The 21311-nt window shown below is 48.2% G+C and overlaps 1 protein-coding gene across 2 annotated transcripts; it reads right to left on the bottom strand.

The window, feature by feature from the left end:
* Positions 1-3026: 3026 nt before the first annotated feature.
* FKBP6 (FKBP prolyl isomerase family member 6 (inactive)) lies at positions 3027-21117 on the bottom strand. Of its 2 annotated transcripts, XM_042894499.1 has the most exons (8): positions 20946-21117; positions 19887-19976; positions 19158-19360; positions 17859-17978; positions 17076-17270; positions 16647-16756; positions 13558-13645; positions 3027-3397 (listed from the first exon to the last, which is right to left on the bottom strand). In XM_042894499.1, the coding sequence occupies exons 1-7, from the start codon at positions 21115-21117 to the stop codon at positions 13570-13572; spliced, it is 966 nt and encodes a 321-aa protein (XP_042750433.1). In that variant the 3' UTR covers positions 3027-3397; positions 13558-13569. The 2 variants fall into 2 exon arrangements, with proteins under 2 accessions (XP_042750433.1, XP_042750434.1); XM_042894500.1 differs by lacking the exon at positions 20946-21117 and having other exon boundaries at positions 17076-17291; positions 19887-20806.
* Between the last annotated feature and the right edge of the window lie 194 nt (positions 21118-21311).

The raw sequence follows: 21311 nt of genomic DNA, 5'->3' as shown, positions 1-21311 counted from the left end.
CATCCCAGCTCCCCCAGCCGCTCCCATCAGACGCGTGCTCCACAGCCCTCACAGCTCCATTCCTTCTCTGAACACACTCCAGGGCCTCCACGTCTTTCTTGCAGTGAGAGCCCAGCACTGAACGCAGCACTGAATGCAGCCTCACCAGGGCCGGCACAGAGGGACGGGCAGCTCCTGCACCAACCCAAACGTGGCAGAGCTGTGTGCACAGCCCACATGTAGCAGCGCAGGGCCACCAACGCCACCAACACGCTCCAGGGTTAGAGCACTGACTGCCACCACTGCAGGCAGCAGCAGAGGCACGGTGCCCACAGACAGCCTGGGAGCTGCACGGCACACGCAGGAGCAGGGGCTGTTACACACAGCTCACATCAGTTTGATCCTCACCTCACAGCCCAAGAAACCAAAGAGACAGGGAGACATGAGGGCACCCAGCATCTTGGGCTCAGATTAAAGCTGAGCACACCCAGGCTGGGAAAACATCATACAATATCAGATAATATTTTAATTGCTCGGCAAAGTTCAGAAGCTGCAAGTTGACATTAGATAAACCCAAACTGGAAATACAAGACCACTTCTGAGCTGTGAGAGGTAACCTGCCTTTGGAACGGTTCCTCCACCAAACACCCTGAAGATATTTGTCAAACTATTTAAAGAAGGGGGGGCGGCTGGGGCGGCAGGAGGGGGGGAAAGTGGCTTTTGGGCCAAAAATAAATATTTCAGTAGCAACTTTCTCAAAGGCCCACATTTTCCCGTTAACAATCAGAAACTGTGTTTCTTTGTGGAAATTTTTCTGTTTTGCTCACGGACTTGTATTTCTGTTCTAATGCCAACTAAAGATGGTAACGCATTTTTGATCTTGCCCAGAGATGGAAAGTTTTATTCTTTTTCTTCAAGAGGAATAAAAGCAAAATAATAATAATAAAAAATATCAGCAAAGTCATTTTTCACATTCACCTTGCATAGAAAAATTGCAGAACTCCAAAATTCCCTTCAACAAACTCTAGCTGACAACTCAAAGTCTTTAATACCTCAGTAAACCAATCAGCAAGCTAGAGACGGCCTGCAGGTCAGATGTGGTGGGGCTGGGAGGTGGTGTGGGACCTGCAGTCCCCGTTGCTGCAGCACTGCAGCGTGCTCAGCTGGCAGCCAACAGGAGCAGAGATTTGCAGGAATCCCTTTTGGGACACAGTGAGCAATCCCATCCAGGTCTACTTATGCATTTAAATGCCTGTGCCTTGGATGGTGCCTTTGGTGATGGGTTTTGTCCATACACGTTTGGGGAGCAGCGCGTTGTGCCTCCACCAGATCTCCCACTTACGCTGCTGTGCCAAGTTTCCATTTGCAAATCCGCTCCAATGGATGCCGTGCTCCCCTGACCCAGCAGCCAAAAGCCAGCATCCAAGTGCCAAAACGTCAGGATGCTGAGGGAGCTCCGAGAGGCACGGCAACCTTGAGCTGGAGAACTCTGCCACACGTCTGCCCTCAGGTCTCCCATCTTATCCTATCTGTCATGAAACACAATCCTCTGCTTCACATTGGAAACTGGCATCAGCTTCCAACGCAAGGAAGCCAGTGGAGCAATCTGTGCAGAAAAGGACTACTATCCATGATAGAGCCCATCAAAAACAAACCCCGGGATTCCTGCCGTGCTGCAGTATTACGAGGGAGGCATTGCCATCTAGTGTCGGCCCTGCAAAGAGGAACCAGCAAGGCGCTGGTGCTGGGAACCAAAAGGGGACGGGACATGGCAAGGCAAGGACAGCACACAGGGCTGCTGTGCCGTCTGTGGGCAGAGCAGCTGGAAGCACACACACGGCTACAGGAACCCAAACACAGGAAAGCAGCCACGCTTCTCCTGTGAAGCCCAGGCCTGTCACCTGCCAGGGCTCTGAGCTGGGCAGCAGCTCAGTTACAGCCTTCCACGCAACGCTTGCTTTTTTCAGTTGTGTGTTGTCACTGCACATCAAAACTCCTGCAACGAGATGAAGCCCTGCGCTCTATAATTAAGATAATTAGTATTATAGAACTCTCCTTCCCCTCCACCTTCCTGTTTATACTCTTGGAGGCTTTTGGAAAAAGCTGGTCTGACAAAAAGCAGTATTAATCAGATTGTTCTTAAGGAAACCATAAGAAACCCAAAGCCCACGTTCCCCTTTGATCTGCTTTCCTCCCGCTAAGCAGTGCGGCAGGATCTGAGCACCCCTCTCAGAGATCAAGATGGTTCTCCAGAAGCACAGAGGACTACAACAGGCAGAGAGCTCCAAAATGTGCTTGCAGGCTGCTGCCAACTCAAGATTTCCTAACTGTTGGGTTTTTTTTTTTTTCTTTTTTTTTTTTTCCTCTCCAGTATGTCCTACCAAGAGGGCATTTTATTTTAAGATACCATCAGAGCGTGGTGGTATTGAGTCCAAAAAGCCATAAAGATGTCGGCAGAACTGGGGAAAACAAGAGCACTTCAGACGTTTCTCTCCTGGCAAGAGGCCACCTTGGAACACACACTGACCACAGGCAACTCTCCCTGCCCTGCAAGTCAACAACAAGGCACTGAATTATGCTTAGAAGACATTATCCAAACTAGTCAAACACGGATGGGAAAAATATCATTAAAACAGTGTTCCGTGTTACCAGGTTCCTTCTTTGCAGAATCCACGTGGCTTCTTGCAGCTTCTACACTGCCTTGCTGCCACCTCACCAAGAGGTTTTGCATTTATCAGCCCAGCCATGCCTGTGTTCAGAATGATGCAAGGGGAACACGGCGTGTTCTGCTCCGAAAGGAAACCAACTTGATCAACGCTAGTAAAGTCAGCAATATTTGAAGGGGAAAAGATGGTATTCTGAGGTAATTTGAAATATAGTATTAACACTCACTGGAATGTTCAGCCAAAAGAAAGAGCATAGCATGCTGTTGCCCAAGCAGTTAGCTACATTAACAAACTGGACTCTATTTCCAAATTCCAGTTCCTTACACTGAAAGAGACATTAATCACTCTTGCACAATAAACTGGCACAAGTCCTGCCAGCACTAGTTCTCAGATCGGTTTATTTTCTCAGAACAAAAACAATATTAAACATAACCTTTTAAAGAACAATCTGTATAAGCAATACAAAACCTCATGGCATCCTACTTGTACTTTCAGATTCCCTTAAAGCAGCCCAGGATGTCAGGAACGTTCAAGGAATGTTCATGGAAGAATAAAGGGCTCGGTTCTTCTACAAACAGCCCTAGAATTGCTAAATAAACCAAAATCAGGAAAACCACGCTGTGCACACACCACGAGGACCTCCACGTCGTGCTTCTCCCAAAACACACAGATCCAACATCAAACCCTCCACGTGCCCAGGGACAGGTCTCCTTTTCATCCAAGGACCGTTCCTTTCGTCAGCTGGAGAAGTCCTAGGATAACAAAGACTACAGTCATCATTCCCACAGGAAACACTGTACGTGTTACTCCATTTTAGCAGCTCCAAACATTGCTAGCACGTCTCTACAGTGCCCTGAAAGAGCCATCCAAGAGTTCTGTAGATTAGTACAAGTGGATCAGGCACGGTGGCGTTCCCATAAAATTAATTCAATTTCCTCACTTTAGACTTGGAAGAAACTGAGTGTTAAGTGATAAGAATTCAAGAACAGCAAGCTCACTGCAAAGAGCCCAGAAGGGCCCTTCAGGTCATCTCCCTTCCCATACTGGGTGACCCATGATACACACTACCCTGCATTTTTCCAGCTGCCTTCTGAGAAGCCTGGTACCTGGACGTTTCCTCTTTGGCTTTGAGAAGCCAGTCCTCTTTCTCCCAGATTCACCCTTCCCCTCTGAAACTTCTATTGCTTCTCCCTGCACCTTCCTCCCTTGGTCAAATCATTCTTTGCAAGGGCCATTACCTCCAGGAGGCCCAGCCACAACATGACAGCACGTGCAGTGTGCCAAGGAACACAGTGCTCCCAGCATTTTGCTCTTTGCTAGCACCCCTCACCCACCACTCTCATTTGTATTTGGGTCTTTACCAGCCCTGGAGTCCTGGCACACTCTACGATGGCAGAGCCTGCCCCCAGAAAAGCCTCCATCTCTCACCTGCAGCTCCCACCCCACCCATCCAGCTCTTTAAGGTCACTGGAAGGAAAGCAGTATCTATGCACAGGTTTTCTCTGGATATAAGCCAGACCTACCCCTAAGCTGTGATTTTTTTTCCTCTGTATTTCAAAGGGGAACCTCTTGGGTTCAGTGCTCACCACTCAGATCTGCCTCACAGATGTGGCTACAATTCCACAGCACTGACCTTACTACCAAAAGCTCACCTGCTTCTCCAGTGCCTCTTCCAACCACCCTGGCCCTTTGCAGAGAGCCCCAGCACCTCCTGCTCCCTGGCCTGAGATCACTCACAACAGAATCCTGACAAGTTCCCATGATTTGTCTGAGTGTAGATGATACTGAAACACTGCTGAGAAGTCAGATTCATCCCTCCAGCATTTATAGGTTGAACGGTGGAAGGAAAGGAAAAAATTAACACTAATAAAGCAAAATCCTTGGAACCTTCTCCATAAGGTAACTCATTATCTGTTTCCTACAGAAGTCCTGAGAGTCACCAGGAAGATGTACATCCCCACCACCTTTCAGTTCCAGAATACTGGCAGCCCAGTCCAACTTCTGCTGCTTTCTCAAGAGCTACAGCCTCTTGAGCTTGTTCAGCCAGCTCAGCTGCAACGGTGATGTCTGCAAATTAAAATCAAGTTACTAGCAGCAAAATAAGGAAGCCTGCTCCTGAGGGGATATCAACTTAGAGAGTGCTAACCAGAAGGCTAAAAAGCAGTGACAGGAAAACAGACATTTACCTGCTAAAAGATGAGAAGGCAAAACACCACACGATGCTCAAAATACAGACCTCACTTTATATTCTTGGAAAGCAACTATTTTGCTCTTGCACCACAGTATCACAGGACAGTTAGGACTGCAAAGAATTGGTCTCCAGTCCACAACATGTTCATAGCAGAGTGAGCTGTGAGATTGATTGGGTTACCCATTTTACCCCAACGACCTTGAAGAATCCAGGCTTCATTCAGCCAGTATGCTCAGAGCCCATGGCTCACATGACCCAGCCAGAAAAGAGTCCACCCCTATCTGAGGCTGCCCCCAAATACACCTTGGGATAACAAAAGGATCATGGAGTCACAAGGTTGGAAATGACCTGCAAGATCACCTAGTCACATAGAACAGCGAAGCAACTTTCAAGACTGTCAGAAATACACCAGCAGTAGATTGCTAGCCTAGCACAAATTAGGATTCACAGCATCAAGAAACAGCCCACCACCATCACAGTCACCACCCTGGTTCACTCAGACTCATGAAATCCCATGTTACAGCCCCATTTTTATCACCAAACCTTCCAAAAATCAAGAGCTTGCTGTGAGTAGCTTGTGTTACACCCAGCTTTGGGCTGGCAAGCTCCATCAAGCACCTACCCTAACCAGGAGAATGGGGAGACAAAGTTTATTCAGAAAGAGAACTACTAGAGGGTCCTGCAACTCATCTTTGAAAATTGAAGAGATAAAAATGCTTAAGTCATTTCTCCATTTCACAGCAGAGTTGTAGCAACTAGGATAAGGAAAGAAAGGTTTCTCACGTGAACAAAATTCCTTAACTTGTGCTGTGGCATCCTCTGCTATATTAGAGAAAAGCATCTTTGCTCCTGTTAAAATGCAACCGACTGCTCTGCTACTTGTCAGTCTAATACTGTACCCACACAGCACTTCCTTTCATGTGTCCCTGATAGGCATACTTAGAAGATAATCACTTGATGTTTCCGCAGGCTGTTAGTTGTGGTTGGGGTGTGTAGCTGGGTCTAAAACCTACAGCTACTGAGATTTCCTGTGCACCAGGAAAAACAAAGGACCAAACTGCCAGGCTGCTGGTTTCATGGCTGCTATTTGAAGTAGTAAGAGTCTTTACACGGAGCTAATTAAAAAATATATATATTCAATCTGAAACCCTAAAGCCATCTCAAGGAGCGTTTGATCAGTTCACCTCTTCCATGTGCACCTGATGGCAACGCAGCCAGAAGAGGAGCAGAAGGGAAGCGCTCAGCCCTGGAGACGCAGTGCGCTGGGCGGCGTTCAAAGCCCCCACAGCTCCTGCAGGTAGAGGAGCCGCACGCTGCAAGCAGGGCTCCGCTCCAACGTTTGTTTCCTTCCCTTAAAAGCAGGTTGGCAGCAGCTCAGCCACACGCAGCAGAAACGCAGGCGCTCGCTTTGAAGTTCAGAGAGAAGTCTGTCGCTACCAGCTATTTTAATTCGTGCTTGGGAAAGACAAGGCAGCTGAGCATCGATTTACAGCAAACAACATGCCAGGTCACAGGTCATTCATAATCACAATCGCCTTTACTCTGCATCAAAGCCATAATTAACTGTTAATGTTTAACTAAGGCTTTAAAATTTGTTTAAGCTGCTTTCTTGCATAAAGCACCGTGGCTATCTCCTTCCCAGCTGAGTCTCCAGAAGAGCTGTATGAAAGCACTGTGTAGGCACCAAGCACAGCAGGCAATATTTCTGCCAAAGCATGGGTAGGCTGGGAAGAAGCTCCCACCAGTTCAGCCCCTGGGAAACCCACACTTTGAAGCAGCAGCTCCTAACTGTGCTCATAACCCCAGTGCAGCAGCAGCTCCTAACTCCTAACTCCTAACTCCAGTGAGAAGGCACTTCTCAAGAGAAGCAGTCGAGTCGTCAGCTTTGTGGAGGGCAGACAGGCCGGGAGGTTGGTCTGGCTGATCCATCCCAGAGCCAGCAGCTACCTGCAGAGAAATGCTGCCTCCAGGTGCTGCCAACACAAAGCAGAACATCTCACTTGCAGCACTTCAGCTCAAACTTTGTGGTCACTACAGGGAAAAAAGGAAAGCTTGACTTGTTAATCGGGAAGACAGCATGTCTTAACTCCAGCACTCTGGAAGAGCACGTTACACGCTCACTTTTGGAGCATGGATCAGCAAAGAAGCTAAAACCTTCTTGAACAGCAATTGCCTGAGAAGTGCACTTCATTCAAGACCTGACAAGTCCAAAAAGAACTGCCACTCCGAAATGACAGCCTGGAGGAAAACGGCTGCCACCGAGAGGTGAACGAGCTCCTTCTGAAAAGCATCATGTGGAGCCCACAAGAGGTTACTGACATGCTGCAGCTCTTCTGAAGGCAAGAACAAAGCCTAGCTACAGCCTGCTTGCTATCAGCCCACTGATAACAGGATGTGCTGGGCAACCCACCCTGATAGGACGAGAAGAAAGGGCCATCTACACCACCAGGCTATCATGGTTTGTCAGGACAATTATTAGAGGGAATGCCACACATCACCATCACTGGCACATTCAGCACGCCTTCAGTTACCTAATTAGGACACCACTTGTCTACTGTCTGTGCAAGCAGTTCTGCAGTCTGCCATACACCATTTGCCTCACTCAGATGTAATGAAGGGATGTCCAGCTGTTAGTGCTTCAAGTGGACTCACTTTCACAGCCAAGTGAAGCCTACCTTCAGGTAGCACACGAGCATGCAGAAGCTCAGAGACTCTCCAGGTCGTGAAGAGAAAGACAAGAGAAGACCCCAGCAGCTGCCTGGAACAGCCCACTACAGGTGCAAGCGATGTCAGCACTCAAGGGTGAAGGTAGAAGGAGAAGATTCTCTATTCCTTGTTCGTATAATAATGCCATACAAACCTCCGGTGTCAACTGAACATCTGTGCTTATGCATTTTTTTTTCCCTTAGGATATGTTTTTTGCTAGCTGATCCATTATAATCCTCAGCTCTGCAAAGGATCCACCATGAGTCTCCAGCACAGTGTGTAGACAGAGAGAGAGTTCAGTGGAAGGAAGAATTAAGCAGACTGTTAGCAACACTTGACTTCAGAGAGATTGAATACTGATGACCTGAATCTAAGGTGCCAGAGAGAGGGTCTGTCAAGTCTGCTCAGATCTACTGTGTGCCAAGGAATCCTAACGCAAAGAAGTGCAGGAAGAGAAGCACTTTCCCAAGCGTTTCCAAAAAAAGGAAACCCCTTCAAACAGCACCCAGACAGAGCAACAACACTTCCTCAGAGAGCAAGATGTCTCATAAGAGGGGCAATTACAAGAGGGTGAAAGGAAGGGATGAACTCTTCAGCACCTACTTGTGACTTAGGAAGGACTTAATTTAGCAAGTCTGGGCTGAAACTGTTCCTTACAGTAGCTCCCAGTCCTTCAAAAGCTCAAATTTTCATGTCAGTAATGCTCAGCATTCTGTCAAATCACCAGTTCCCTGATAAAGCAGTGTGGGCACTGGGACAGGCACATGAAGGTCACATTTCCCTTACTGCAAATAACTCTGCAGATCTGCAAACTGACTCACAGTAGAGCCAAGGCACTCCTAGTGTCTTAAGCAAACAGCCCTCCCAAAAGCAAAAAAACACTTCTGGGGGCCTTCAGCATTGCAGCCATCTGGACAATAAAAGTTTGTAGCTTCATTTAAACACATTAAACACTGTGTTTGTGGAATAAGCCTGCAATACTCAGAAGGCTACTAACAGATAAATACATCAGCCATCATTGTGTGGTGTGCACCACTATCACCTGAAGGTTTTTTTCCCCCTTCTCTTGTATTGGAATTACCCTCTGCTGCACTGTGAGCCCCACCAGTCCTGAGACAGTGGGACACCAATGACAGCAACCTGCCCTGGTGCAGGCAGCACATGTGGGTACAGCAGCACAGCCACAGCCACGCAGAGGATTAAGCCCCTTTGTGTTTCTGCTCAGGATAACTTACCACTGAACTACAAAAGGAGTGAAAAGCATCCTCCGAGCTCAGATCTCCACGCCCAAATGCTTCTCCAAGAAACCAGACTAGAAGAACAGCACACAAGAGAATACGGAAAAGGATCCTTTGTTTTGCTGTCTAAGGCTGCGCATGACACATTTAAATCCCCAGATGTAAGATTAAAAGAAACAGATAGGATAAAGATGTGTCTGAAGTGCTCCAGATCAGCAGGGCTGGTAGCCAGGCATGCCAGCTGTGCCTGTATGGGATGGCAAGAGCCCAGGGAGAGCTGCTACAAGGACTAAGTGGCACTGGGGGCTTCTGTGCCTCAACAACAGCACAATTAAGCAGTAATCTGACCTCAGGCACGAGTCACTGGCACCTGCAGCAGGCTGCCATCCAAAATCTGTTTCTTTGGTTGCTAATTGCTTTAGGTAGGTTTATCCTATTTGCCTTTATACACGCCACGGTAACAAAACGTTTTTACTCGTGTTTTGTACAACTGAAACATGAGAGGTAGAGAAAGGAGACTTTAAAAGTCATGTTTCATAGATGCAGTTATTTTAAGCTCCTCCATCTCCTTGCTGCTGGAATTGAAGGGCACTAACTCTGAAGATTCTGCAAAAATAAAATTTCCTGTGTAAAGACATTCACATCCTACACATTGTCCATTCTCTTTGAACTTTAACTCCATGATAAATATGATGAAAAGAACCCAGCACCTTTTTCACTATCCACTGATTTGTAACAGCAGCAGACAATTTAGTGTGTTTTATCTTCCTGCTGCTGGCTAAAGTAATAAAAAAAAAGAAGTGCAGAATAGGAATATCCAGCAGGGCTCAGCCATCCCTTTCTAGAGTAAGTGTGCAGAGCAGATAGACAGGAGCTTGAGGAGCACAGCCATGCGTTCCTTCCTACCTTACCAGGTGGCCCAGGGTCGAGCACACACAGGGAAACACCAGGCTTTAGATGCTCACAAAGTTTCAGGGCAGACAGTGCTGGGCTGGGCCTTGAGGCACCGTTCTGTAGAGGCTGAATTTCACCACCTCACCTTGGAACACTGGCACAGCAGGGCACTGCAAGACTGCCCAGGTCTTCCTGCCAGCACGGGCAACACCAACCCAGCACACCAAGTGCCCTCACCAAGGACCTCTGTAACCGAGCCCTCCTGCCTATCAGGGTTCAAAGAGCACAGGAGCACGCAGCTGTTTCCTTCTGGTCCCTGTCCTCTGTTCCCTCCACACCTTGTGTGTGGAGCCAGTAGAATCATTTCCCCACTGCTGGTCTCTAGAAGAGGCCCAAGCATAGCTGTGGTACCTCTCTGGGAGATGAGCATTACTGCAGATATAAACTGCAGAACTCTCTGAAATTAAAAAAAGAAGAAGATGCTACAGGAAGGAAGACCCAGAGGGGGGTAAAAACCTCCAGACAAAACCCCCACCAAAGCATCCTAGAACACTCAACCACCTTTTTAAAGCTTTCCTCCTCCCTCTGCTTAGCAAGGGGAATGCTCACTGAAGTCATCCTCCAAGCCTCTGCACTAGCTCCAGCAATGCTCAGCATAAAGCAGTGCTTAACAGTTTCGTTTGCAGCACAGGACATCCCAATGGTACAGCAGTGTGTGTATTCTAGAGAAGCAAAATTGCCGTTTCTCTGCTGTTCAGCCTCACACAGTGGGCAAGGACAGTATCAGCAGGAGGCACATCTTAGATCTTCAGCTCTGTGATAGGGGAGAGCAGGAGGGGAAGGAGCAAGCTGCTGTCTGCTCAAAGTCTGGAGCCTCCCCAAGGCACGAGCTGCGACTCTATTATGCACACATGCCTCAGTTTATTTGCCAGTCTCTTTTAGACTATTAGGTCAGTTTAACTAGCAACTGCTGCTGATTTTTAAGTCCAATTATAGTCTCTTCTACCTGATGACACAGCCCCAGTTCTGCAGCCAATTCTCACCAACTAATGGCTTCAGAATTGCTAGATCCTGCTGTTCACAGCAGTCTCAAGTTCGACCTCATAGTTTCCTGCCATAATTTCAGTATTGTTTGTTTTCACTGGAACATTTCCCCGTATGCTGCCAGCTACTGAGACCACTTCTCCTGTCTACCGGAATTCTGATACACACTAGAAGCACGCTTTCAGCCTTGGCCCACCTTTAATTAAAAGAAGACTTTTTGGGATTAAACTCCCATAGACTTGCTATGAGGATGTAGGCATCTCCACGAAATCCGTACCCGCATCTCATGATTAAGTTCTCTTCATCTGGAAGGACCACAACTGCACAAAGACAAGTTCCATTATTTTGTGGCGTTTAAAAGTCTGTCACCAAAAGCCTGCGTTTTCCACTGCAACAAAGAAATCTACTGAGGCAGTGATCTCAGTCCATCCAGCTTAGGGTGCTCCAAAGGGGGCTTTCAGCCATGCCAGGTAACCTGGCTTGATTTATGCTGCACTACAGAAGATAGAGGCAAGCAAATAGCTCAGACCTGAAGAAGGGCAGGCATAAGACCGCAAGCCACTGTGTTTGCAGGGGACTATTGAAGGAAAGATTTAAGAAAGTGTTTATATTTCTGATTCTACTGCTTAGTATTTGTGAATTCCCCTAGGAAGCATCACAGGTGGCCTCATTTCATCAAAGATGCTTCTTCTGACTTGAAACTCCACTAAAGAGGAAGAAAGTGTGCTCTGAGCAAGATGTAATTCCAGGAATAGACTCTACAGTGAGAGAGACAGAAATACTGGGCAGAGTGACTGTATTCAGTTACCCAGCACAGACGAATGAACCCATCTGTCCCTGAACCAAAGCAGCCACTGCAAATCTCACTGAAAAAAAACCAGCAAAGCCCCTTGGGTAGGAGAGCTGAGCCAGCAAAACACAGCAGGGAGTCAGGGGGAGCAAATGCCCAATTCCAGCTGTGAGTCACATAGCCGGTAAGGTGGCTGCGGGGCCAGACCAACTCAGCACCACCTGCCAACCGCTGCACACAGAGGTTTTGCACAGCGGTGCGATTCCACCGATCGTCAGACACCAGCTCCCAGCACAGCCCACTGCCCCTCCGCTCACTGCACGGATCAAAGGCGGCTGCCAGAGCCACTGAGAACAGCTTGTGCCCTGAACTGAACTGGTGCAAACTTGTCAGAAAACACTAAGGAATGTTCTGCCTCAGTTCTGGATAGTAAGCTGTGCCTTTGGAGCAGGAGCTGCTGTGCTCCTCTCTGAATACGTAATGACTTTTTTTTTTCTCCAGCAAAAGAGATTTTTCTCACAAGGAATTAACAGTGGATTGTTATGTAGGTCTCAGTGATGTAAATTTGTCTGGAAGACTAAAAAAAAACAAAATGCTTCAACTAAACGTAATTTCAAAGGCCAGCAATCTGACTGACAGCTGTCACACAGCTGTGAAAGGAGGCAGAGCTCCAGGGAAGGGCTGCATCAGCAGAAGCCATGGAGAAAATCTGGCTGATGGGCACATCGGCTTCATCTTTAAGCTTCCCTTTTGCCTTTCCCCATCTCTGCAAGTCCTGCAGGCCTTCACACTGCAAGTATCTACAGAATCTCCAGAATTCTGAGAGTCTCCCTGTGTAGGAAGCCCACAGCATGGGTTTGGCAAATCGGGCATAGCCCCCCATCCCAAAGCACAGCCTGGGGTGGTGCAGAGATGACAGTTTCATCCCCAACCCATAGCAGAATGATCTGTGCTCTGAGGCAGCTCGCAACAAGCAGCCACGAGTGGAGGGCAGGAGAGAGAGGGTTGCAGCAAGGAGCACATCCAGCTGGGAGGGGATGCACTGCTTTGGGAAGCAGCCGCTCAGTCAGACCTCTCCCTCAAATACTGGGTGGCTTCCTCGCAGCCACAGACAAGAGAAAGAGCTGACCTTAAAACAGCACAGCTGCATCCTGCGCTCAGCGCTGCCAGTGATGGAAAAGCTGCTCATACTCATTTTCAGAAGGAAGAAGGATACTGCCTGCATTGTTTGAGATGGAATGGCAGCCACCTCTGACGCCCCGAGCTGCTGATGCCTTCTGACAGAAGGCTGCTGTCATTTTCCACAACCCTCTCCCTAGGGCTCACCCCGAGGCAAGAGACCAGCGCAGACTTCCAGTCCCCTCTGCACCCCCTCCAAAGGTTTTGACAAAAAAAAAAAAAAAAAAAAAAGAAAAAACCCAATGATCAAAGAGCCTTTGTGCATTTATAAACCTGTCAATTTTGCTTGAGGATTTAAGGCTTTTTAAGGAGTCCAAAACACCTATTTGAAATATTCTATACAAACAGGTTTTTTAATATTAAAAAAAAAAAAAAAAAATCAAAAAAGCAAAACCCAGAAATAAAATATTTAGATTTTTCTGAAGTAAGGCATTCCAACAGCTCCAGACAGGAGTGCTGGAGGGGAGGAGGAAATCCAATTTTTAAGTTTGACAGGAACAATTTTTTTTTGTTTGTTTCTTTTAATTGGCAGAGAAACAAGACTACACAGCTATTTCTGCCCCTGGCTCTGACAAGGAATAACTGGGATGAGCAGCACAGGAAACGAAAAAAAAATAAACTTATTCAAGTGCTGCCAGTTTCAGGTTCCCGTCCCATTCTAGCCTGCCTGGCAGAAAGGATCCCCCAAGCACACGGTACAGTTGGGTTTCACACTGCCATCCTGCCCCTTCCCCTCTCTGTGTTCTCATTAACTTGTATTATGCCTCCAAAATCCTCCTACACAGAAGAAAAGTGTGTTCCCCACCACAAAGCCCAGCCCAAGAATTGCACGGCTTTAGGAGACCTCAAACTTTTTCAGGAGCTGAGTACCTTTAATCCTGGTCACGAAGAAGAGTTGAGAGCAGCAAGCATTCGGCAGCACATTTTTTTCTCCTTGTCCAAGTAGTCTCTGTAGCAGCTGGAAAGTAGAGCACAAATATGGAGTTGAGAGCTGCAGACTGCCCATCAAACCATCAGCAGCACAGTCAGAAAAAAATACATACACGTTTAGACTTTCAAGGCAACTAGCCTAGTGCTGCTGGAAGAGGGAGCAGCTCCGCCCCCCCCCCTTTCTTTCTGCCATGACATGAATTTTGTCTTATCACCAGACCCTGAGCCTCTTCTCTGCTGGTATCTACTAGGTAGTAGGAGCATTTGACCTCTGGTAGTCAGATGCTTTCTGCAAGCATCTTTGCAAGCACACGGTGATGCAGAACTCCCACCTGTACTCAAAGCCCTACTGTGGTGCCCATCATCTGCACCGTTCCTCGTGCAAGCCATTACAGGGCCCAGCAGGACACAATGCAGGTGCTCCACTGTTCAGCAAACGACTGCTAATGGTGATCTACCACTGACCCCACAAATGCAGGCAGAGGACGTGGAAGGGACAGTGGGCTGCATGTCCAGACTATGTAGACAGCAGGACAAATGCATCCTGCCAGCATCCCATTTACATGGCACAAGCTATGCAGACCACTCCACGTGAATCACTGCTTCTGGCAGCCCCAGCAGTGGCAGCAAGCAGCACGGTGTCCCCGCACCCCACACTCCACCTTGCAGGCAAGGAAGCCTCACTGGTGAGGAATCTCTGAGCAGAAGGTGACTCAGCTCAACACTGCCCCAGGGATCAATGGCTGCCCAAAAGACAGCTTTACTGCATCTGCTACCTTATATGGTCAAAAGCAAAGTTTTTGTTGCAACAGTAGAAACAGCAGAAGGTGGTGCTGGCTAATGCTCTCTCAGCCCCCCATGAACACTACCTGTGTGTCCACAACTTTGAAGGGTATCATTCAGTGAAACTTGAGCTCATGACATCTCTGCTGTGAAGTCCTGCAGGCAGATGTTGTCATAAGTGCCCACAATAAGAAGATCAGTGATGTGTGCCTAGACTGGATGACACATGCTCACAAGCCTACCAAAGCAGGAATCCAAGAATTCCTCACCCAGAGGCACAATTTCAAGCCAGATGTCAGAACAACTCTGTTATTTCATATTTGATACAAACCATGCCCTCTAAAAAGTCACCAAAGGCAGCATCAGAATTTGTACCATTGCAGCTGATACCAGACAAGTTCCATAAGGTCCTCGCCCAGGACTCTGCCTGTCTCTCTCTGGTGAAGGTGAACTTTGCCAAGAGCCCAGCTTAGCTGTTAGCAGGTACTTGCCAAAGTTCCGTTCATGCAGCTGAAGGTAGCTGTTGATTAACAAACAACATTCCTTTTTGCAAAGTTTAAGTGCATCCAGTAAGGAAGTAAAAAGCTCTTAAAACAGAATTTCAATTCATATGCAGTTTCTGAAGCATCTGTCAGATCACATCACAGGCTTCCACAAGCAAGGCAGTTTGGTAACGTTACAGAGATCCAGACTGAGCTACGTCATGACTAACAACACTCTGCACTGTTGTCTCCATCTATTTTATATTAATTCCATTTTTTGTCATTGTAAAAGCAAGAAATACATCAATTTTAACTGGCAGCAAAGCAGAAGCTCCAGGACAAGAGATGCTCAGTGCACACTCAGCTCACTGTAACACACGTTAGTAGTACCTGCTGCTGTCTCTAGACTCAGAGCTGACAAGCTTTCCTGCTGCTTCCCTGAAGGCAGAATGCCTTGTTGCTTCCTGGCAGAAGAAGCTCAATTATTAGCCAGATTTTTCTCCTACCAGCCAACATACTTTGAATGAATCTAAGAGAATGTTTGAGGCTTTTGGATCAGGTCTTCTTGCACTGTACCACAGGTCCTGGACACCACCCACAAGCCAAGCCTCCAACTACTCCATCTACCCAGCCATCCAGAACTCTGATAAGCAGGTGTTCACCTAGCAGTTTGGTAGCAAGGTACCGGGGACAAATGAGGTTCAATAGAAGTATTTTACTGCACATTTTCAGACCAGCAGCTAATTTTAATTTCAGGTTCTCCAAATTTCTGATGTAACAGAACAAATTTGAAGACTTGGTTTCATCACAGGGTATTAAAGTCTACTCAGATATATAGGGCACGTGCAAGCCCAGCCGTCTACCAGAAAGTTACCAGGTGAAGATCCTTAGCCTACAGATTGGCTCAAGCCATATCAACTCCTCCTATTAGAGATGTTACTGCTCCCTACAAGCCTTATTGCCTAGCAGCAACACAAAAGAAGAGGGCTCCGATTCAGAGGCTGCTTTGGGAATCTCTGAAGCTGAGGACTTCCTCACATTCTGTGTCCATGAACAGTGCCAGAAGTACAGCACACACTTATGGGAACCAGCTACTGCTTTTGCCAGTTTCAAGCAAAAGAACAGTGTGAGGATGGAGGCCAGTGTTAGTCATGTTTTCGTGGGGGCAGGGCATGACTAAGGCTGGTAGGACTGTGCTGTACTCAGTCTGTGGGCAAAGGGAAAGTCTGCCTTTGGGATTGCTCATCTGTTACCACCAAGGCAGCAAGAAATTCAATTTTAACATCTTCCCACAGATGGGAAGGTATTTGTAGCAATGTACAGCTAAGCACTTGCAGTGCAAAAAGGTGCTGTAATCAACTGACACATCATAAAGGAAATAAAAATCACGTATTAATTCAGAACACGATCTCGAGTGCAAGCCTACTCCTTGGGTTTGAGGCATCTCAGCAGCTCCCCACCTCCCTGCCATCAGCCTGACCCACTTAACTCAGATGGAGAGGATCACACCCTCCCTCTGAGAAACCCTACGGAAAAAATGAATACTCTACAGCTTCTCACATATCACCTGCAACCACTCTGTGTGCAACGCCTTGAATCAGCCTTTCCCACAATAAAAGACGCTCTGCATTTTCCCAAGTCACTTACCCACCACCTTTGGCTCTTGATTATTACTAATTTTTTAAACAAACACTGGAGTATTTTAGTACTTTCCAGTGGATGTTTTCAGTGTGTCTAAGCACAGCAATGGAAGGGAGTTCTCACCTTGCCAGCTTTTTCAGTTCGTTGTTAATATCGTGGTTAAACGGCTCTATATGCTGAGCTCTGATCAGGAAGTCCCGAGCTTTTTCGTATTCTGCCATGCAGAGACAAGCCTGCCATTGAAAGAAGACAGATGCATTAAAAGATAAATATAGATTTGCTGCTGCTCTTCAGGACTGAGATACGTACAACTACAAACATTTCAGAGACAGATATGGGTATCTCAGGAATCCCTCGAGAGGAGATTTGTGTGACAGATTTACTGAGAAGCAGATTTTCAGATGCTGACAAATCACCTCAACTGCTGCAGGAGCTTAGGAGGTCTGGCCTAGAATTTAGTGGCTCTCCTCAGTTTATTACACAGCCAGTCAGACTGTCACAGTCAGTCATCACTGCTTGATGTGGCTACCAGAGGAATTTATCTTTGCCCACCTGGCCACACCTGAACAGTGCCTTGACATTTCTTTTGTCAATCTCCAAGGCTTTTTCCCCATACATCAGAGCTCGGGCAGGACATTCCAGCTTCAGGCAGGTAATTGAGAGATTCAGGAGCACCAGCAACTTGGAAGCATCAATCTGACACAGCTCTGCCTCGCTGGAGGGGCTGCGACCAAGGATGGAGTACGCCTGAGCAGACAGGGAAAAGAACTAGCACACAACAAATCGACCATGAGAAATCCATCCCAATCAGCCAGCTACATCCATGTTTCTCTTATTATTTTTAACTAGGTAATCAAACTCCTCAATATACTGCACGCCTATCAGCATGACTAGCCAGCTCAGTCACAAGACTGCAGCAACCCATCAAGGAACTAGAAGGCAGCAAAGTAAAAAGGTACTCCCTACACAGGCTGTGGAGTCTCCATCCCTGGAGATGTTCCTAGATGGACATGGTCCTGGGCAACCTGCTGCTCCAGCTGACCTTGAGCACAGGTTAGGCAAAATCCAGAGGCTTCTTCCAACCCCAAGTATTCTTGTTCCCAACTGGGAGGCCAGAAGGGAGCAGGCAGATTTCTGCCAGCTGTCCTCCTCTTTCATTTACTACTGCTGCTCATACAACGGCAAGCATCTCAGATCAGTTCTTAAATAATGAACTATGCCTGAATATATGACGAAGTTCTGTAATCTCTGAAGTGTATCTGTTACAGTGAGCTAGAACCAAATCACCACTTTGACAAGCCATGGATGGAAAATACATTTCTTCTGGTGTCATACCCTCTTGTATCTGTCTTTGGCACCCTCAAAGCACTGCTTACGGAAGAGATAATTGCCAAACTCTCTCTCCACGTCTGCCACTTTCAACACCTTTTGTAGAGGAAACGTATCCTGCTGCTCCTGTATAAAGAAATACATGAATTTCAGCTCAAGCAAAAAAAATCAAGCAGAGACAACAGGCAGGAGAGTCCTGTACCGTTGCCAAGGCCCTTCAGCATCCAGCCAGGTCACCACCACACAGCATTTCCCTTCTGCACTGCTGCTGTGCTGGTAACTCTTGGTAAGAAGTACTACAAAACAAGTCAGGAAGCAAAGGGACCCTGCAGGAAAAAAAGCAGGAATTTCTTCCTAAATTCTGCCCAACTCTCTCAACTGCTTAGCACAGAGCAGACAGCTAAGACAAAAACCATATTCCTGGCACAACAGGGAAAGCTGCATTGCTGTAACAGCACCCTGGGTGGCTCCATGACCAGCCTGACAGAGCTCAGGACATCAATCCAGCAAAGAAGGAGCAAAAAAGAAAAAGAAAAAAAGAACAGCAACAAAAAAGGGGCAGGTTGTCCCCTGCATATTGAAGTTTGAATCAGCTCCCAGAGAGGGGTGAGTTAGCAAATTAGGGCGTAAGCTCTCCCCCATGCAACAGATGGTTTGATCTCAGGCCTGGGTGTGGAAAAAGCAGCCTCTGCAAGGGCAGTGAGGGAATGAGGAGGGCCTCCATCCATCAGCATTGCAGCATGTGCCCCAATCACTGACCCACAACTACAACCCAAAGCCTCTTACATGAAAAGGGAGAATTAACAATAACACGGTAAATCACCAGGGAGGAGGGAGGGCAGTGAAGGAGCACTTGGGAAAGCAGCCAAGAAGCAAAGACAAAGGGTGGGGGGCGGGGGACACTTGAATGCTCCAGACTTCACAAGGACTTTGTTTTTAAACAGACAGCTAGGTGCTGTTCTGACACTGCGGAGAACTTCCAGGAAGCTGATGCCCTCTAGTGAAACCCTAAGGTTTCTGGTAAAGCTAAAAATAAATGCAACTTGTTTCACTGACTCCACTACGGTGCAAACAAAGACAGCACCCAGCTCCTCACCCTGCACTGGGTTGTAAACAGGGCAAGGCGTGCAGGATAAGCTTTAAAGGGCACATGTCTGCATCTGCATGGATCCAGCAGCCCAAGGTCTGGATAACTATTCCTGCATTAAACAAACATACGTAACACATGATCCTCAGCAACTGAAGGGAAAGACAGCAAAGTTTATCTTCCAGGTTTTTTCCCCAAGCCTTATTAAAGCAACTCACAGCTGTCAACGCAAAGAACGTGTCGGAGTCAGCAGAGTCTAGGAAGTCTATCAACTCCACTTCAAATAAGACCGTGGCATTTGGGGGGATCAGAGGAAGGCAACCCTGCTGGCCGTAGGCATAATTTGGTGCGAAGATAAACCTTGCCACCTCTCCCTTCTTCATCGTGAGCACACCAATTTCCAGACCCCCCAGCGTAATGTCTGTCACAACAAGAAACAGAAGGTCAGGAGAATCCCAAACCCAGCATCCAATCTCCGGCTCCAAATTAGAATTTTCCTCTAGGCTTTAAGAGGAAATCCCAGGTAGCAGATCAATACAGCGGTAAGTTTCCCCACTGTTACAACTCAAGGCACACACTGCTGCACAACTCATCTCTGGATTAACGAGGCAATCTGCTGTGGGACAAGCACACAGCAAACATCCTCATCTCCTCTTGTTGTTAAATCACTCCTCTTAGGTGATTTAATAACACTGAGGTGAGAAACTGCTTCAGGACAGCAGCAGAAAGCACCCACACTGCCACCAACAGCATGGGCCCTGCTGCTCATTGCCAGCACGTTGTGTGATCAGTTCTGGATTGACCTCCATCTGCAAGGAGGAGGCTTTCTGATTCCATTCAGAAGCTTAAGAGATTTCAAGAAAATCCTCAAGATACCAAACAGCATTTAAATTCACATGCCTTAACAGATACTCATTATAGCCCTGAGAGATCCAGGACAAACCTACCTTCTCCAAGCTTCATCAGCCTCGGGAGCTTCTTGGTGCAGTTTGTGCAGAAGGGCTTATCCATATGCTCCAGATACCCAGAGTACTTCACTGCACAACCCAGAACAAGGAGCAGGTAGGAGAGAACAGCAAGATTTAGTTATTATGTCTGGTAACAATGCTGTCACTAGCACTCTCACAGTCAGTTTTGCAACCATGCTTTCTTTTTTCTTTCCTGATGCTTTAAATAAAACAGCAGAGGGAGCACAAACCGCTAACAAAAACCTGGTCACATCAGCACCAGATAAAACAGCTGCTTGGAAGCCTTTATTCTTATCTAAACAAGAGATGCAATTTTGTGTCAAGAACTAGTGAGCTGCAGGCAGGAGGAGAATGGGAACTTAAGCCACAGAAATTAAAACACCCCAGTTATCTGCAGAAGGACTTAACAAATTTGTTCTCAAAGCACAGCTTGAGCCCTAGGAAAAAAAAACAAAGGAGAAAATGTAGGCCTCGAGCTCTGCTATTGCCTGAGTGCTGCAGGGCCAACTCCAGTTGTCATTCATTTAGGAGAAAAACCATAACGAGCTTCCCCTGACACTCATCAGGCCCTTGCACAGGAACCGCTTTCAGCTTAAACTTCTTTGTACTGTGAACACGGCTGGGTCCCGGAAGCCCCGCTCCGCTCCAGGTCAAGACGCCCTTCCGTTTAATCTGTCAGCTGCGAGAAGTGGCAGAGGCTGCCCCACGCACTGCAGAAACCAATAAGGCACAGCACAGCCCCGAAGCAGAAAGCCTCACTGCTGTATGCTGACAGCATCTGGAAGTTCGTCCGATCTGATGCCAACAGGGCGGTGCACAACGGGCTCCCGGGCCTGGCCAGGCGGCCCAGCCAACACGAGGCCCAACGGAGAGGCGGACAACGGCACCGGCAGCCTCCGAGGGCTCGGCTGCTCGTTCCCGTGCTACCGCAGGGCCAGACGGAGCGAGCAGCACCGCGACACGGCGCCGGGGAGCCTGCAGCCCCGCGGGGCACCGCACCGCACCGCACCGCCACGCCCGGTCCGACCGGGACCGTACCCGCCACGGTGGCAGCCGGCGGCACGGATTGCCCGGTGCCGGGCCGCAGCAGCTCCTTGAGCACCCCGCCGTCGCCGCTGATGTCCTGCAGGCCGCGGGCTCGCAGCGCACAGCGGAAGCGAGAGGAGATCGAGACCCCGCTCCCGGCCCGGTCCTCGCCGCCCGCCTCCATCGCCCGCCGCGCCTCGCGCCCGGTCCCGCCCCTCAGCTCCACGCCAATCACCGCCCGCGCCGCGCCGCAGCCTCGGCCAATCGCGCTCCGAGGAGCGTCCGCTTTCCGCCTCGCCGCTAAAAAGCCACGCGCCGACGCCTCGGGAGGGAGAGCGCGCCTCTGCGCGGCTCCTGGCCAATGGGAGGCGGGAGCGG

The sequence above is a fragment of the Lagopus leucura genome, unplaced genomic scaffold (assembly GCF_019238085.1).
Source record: "Lagopus leucura isolate 7727_CA_CO unplaced genomic scaffold, USGS_WTPT01 129-28_obj-0_obj, whole genome shotgun sequence".
Lineage (NCBI taxonomy): Eukaryota > Metazoa > Chordata > Aves > Galliformes > Phasianidae > Lagopus > Lagopus leucura.
Note: the sequence above shows the minus strand (reverse complement) of the source record. Positions and strands in the feature narration are given on the sequence as shown.

What these genes read in the sequence shown, in the direction of transcription:
- FKBP6 (XM_042894499.1), bottom strand. Translation starts at nt 21,117, where the DNA reads ATGGAGGCGGGCGGCGAGGACCGGGCCGGGAGCGGGGTCTCGATCTCC. An exon ending in GCTGATGAAGCTTGGAGAAG is followed by an intron (nt 19,361 to 19,886) that starts GTAGGTTTGTCC and finishes TTGTTGTGACAG; the next exon opens with ACATTACGCTGGGGGGTCTG. An exon ending in CCAAAGACAGATACAAGAGG is followed by an intron (nt 17,271 to 17,858) that starts GTATGACACCAG and finishes CTGTCTGCTCAG; the next exon opens with GCGTACTCCATCCTTGGTCG.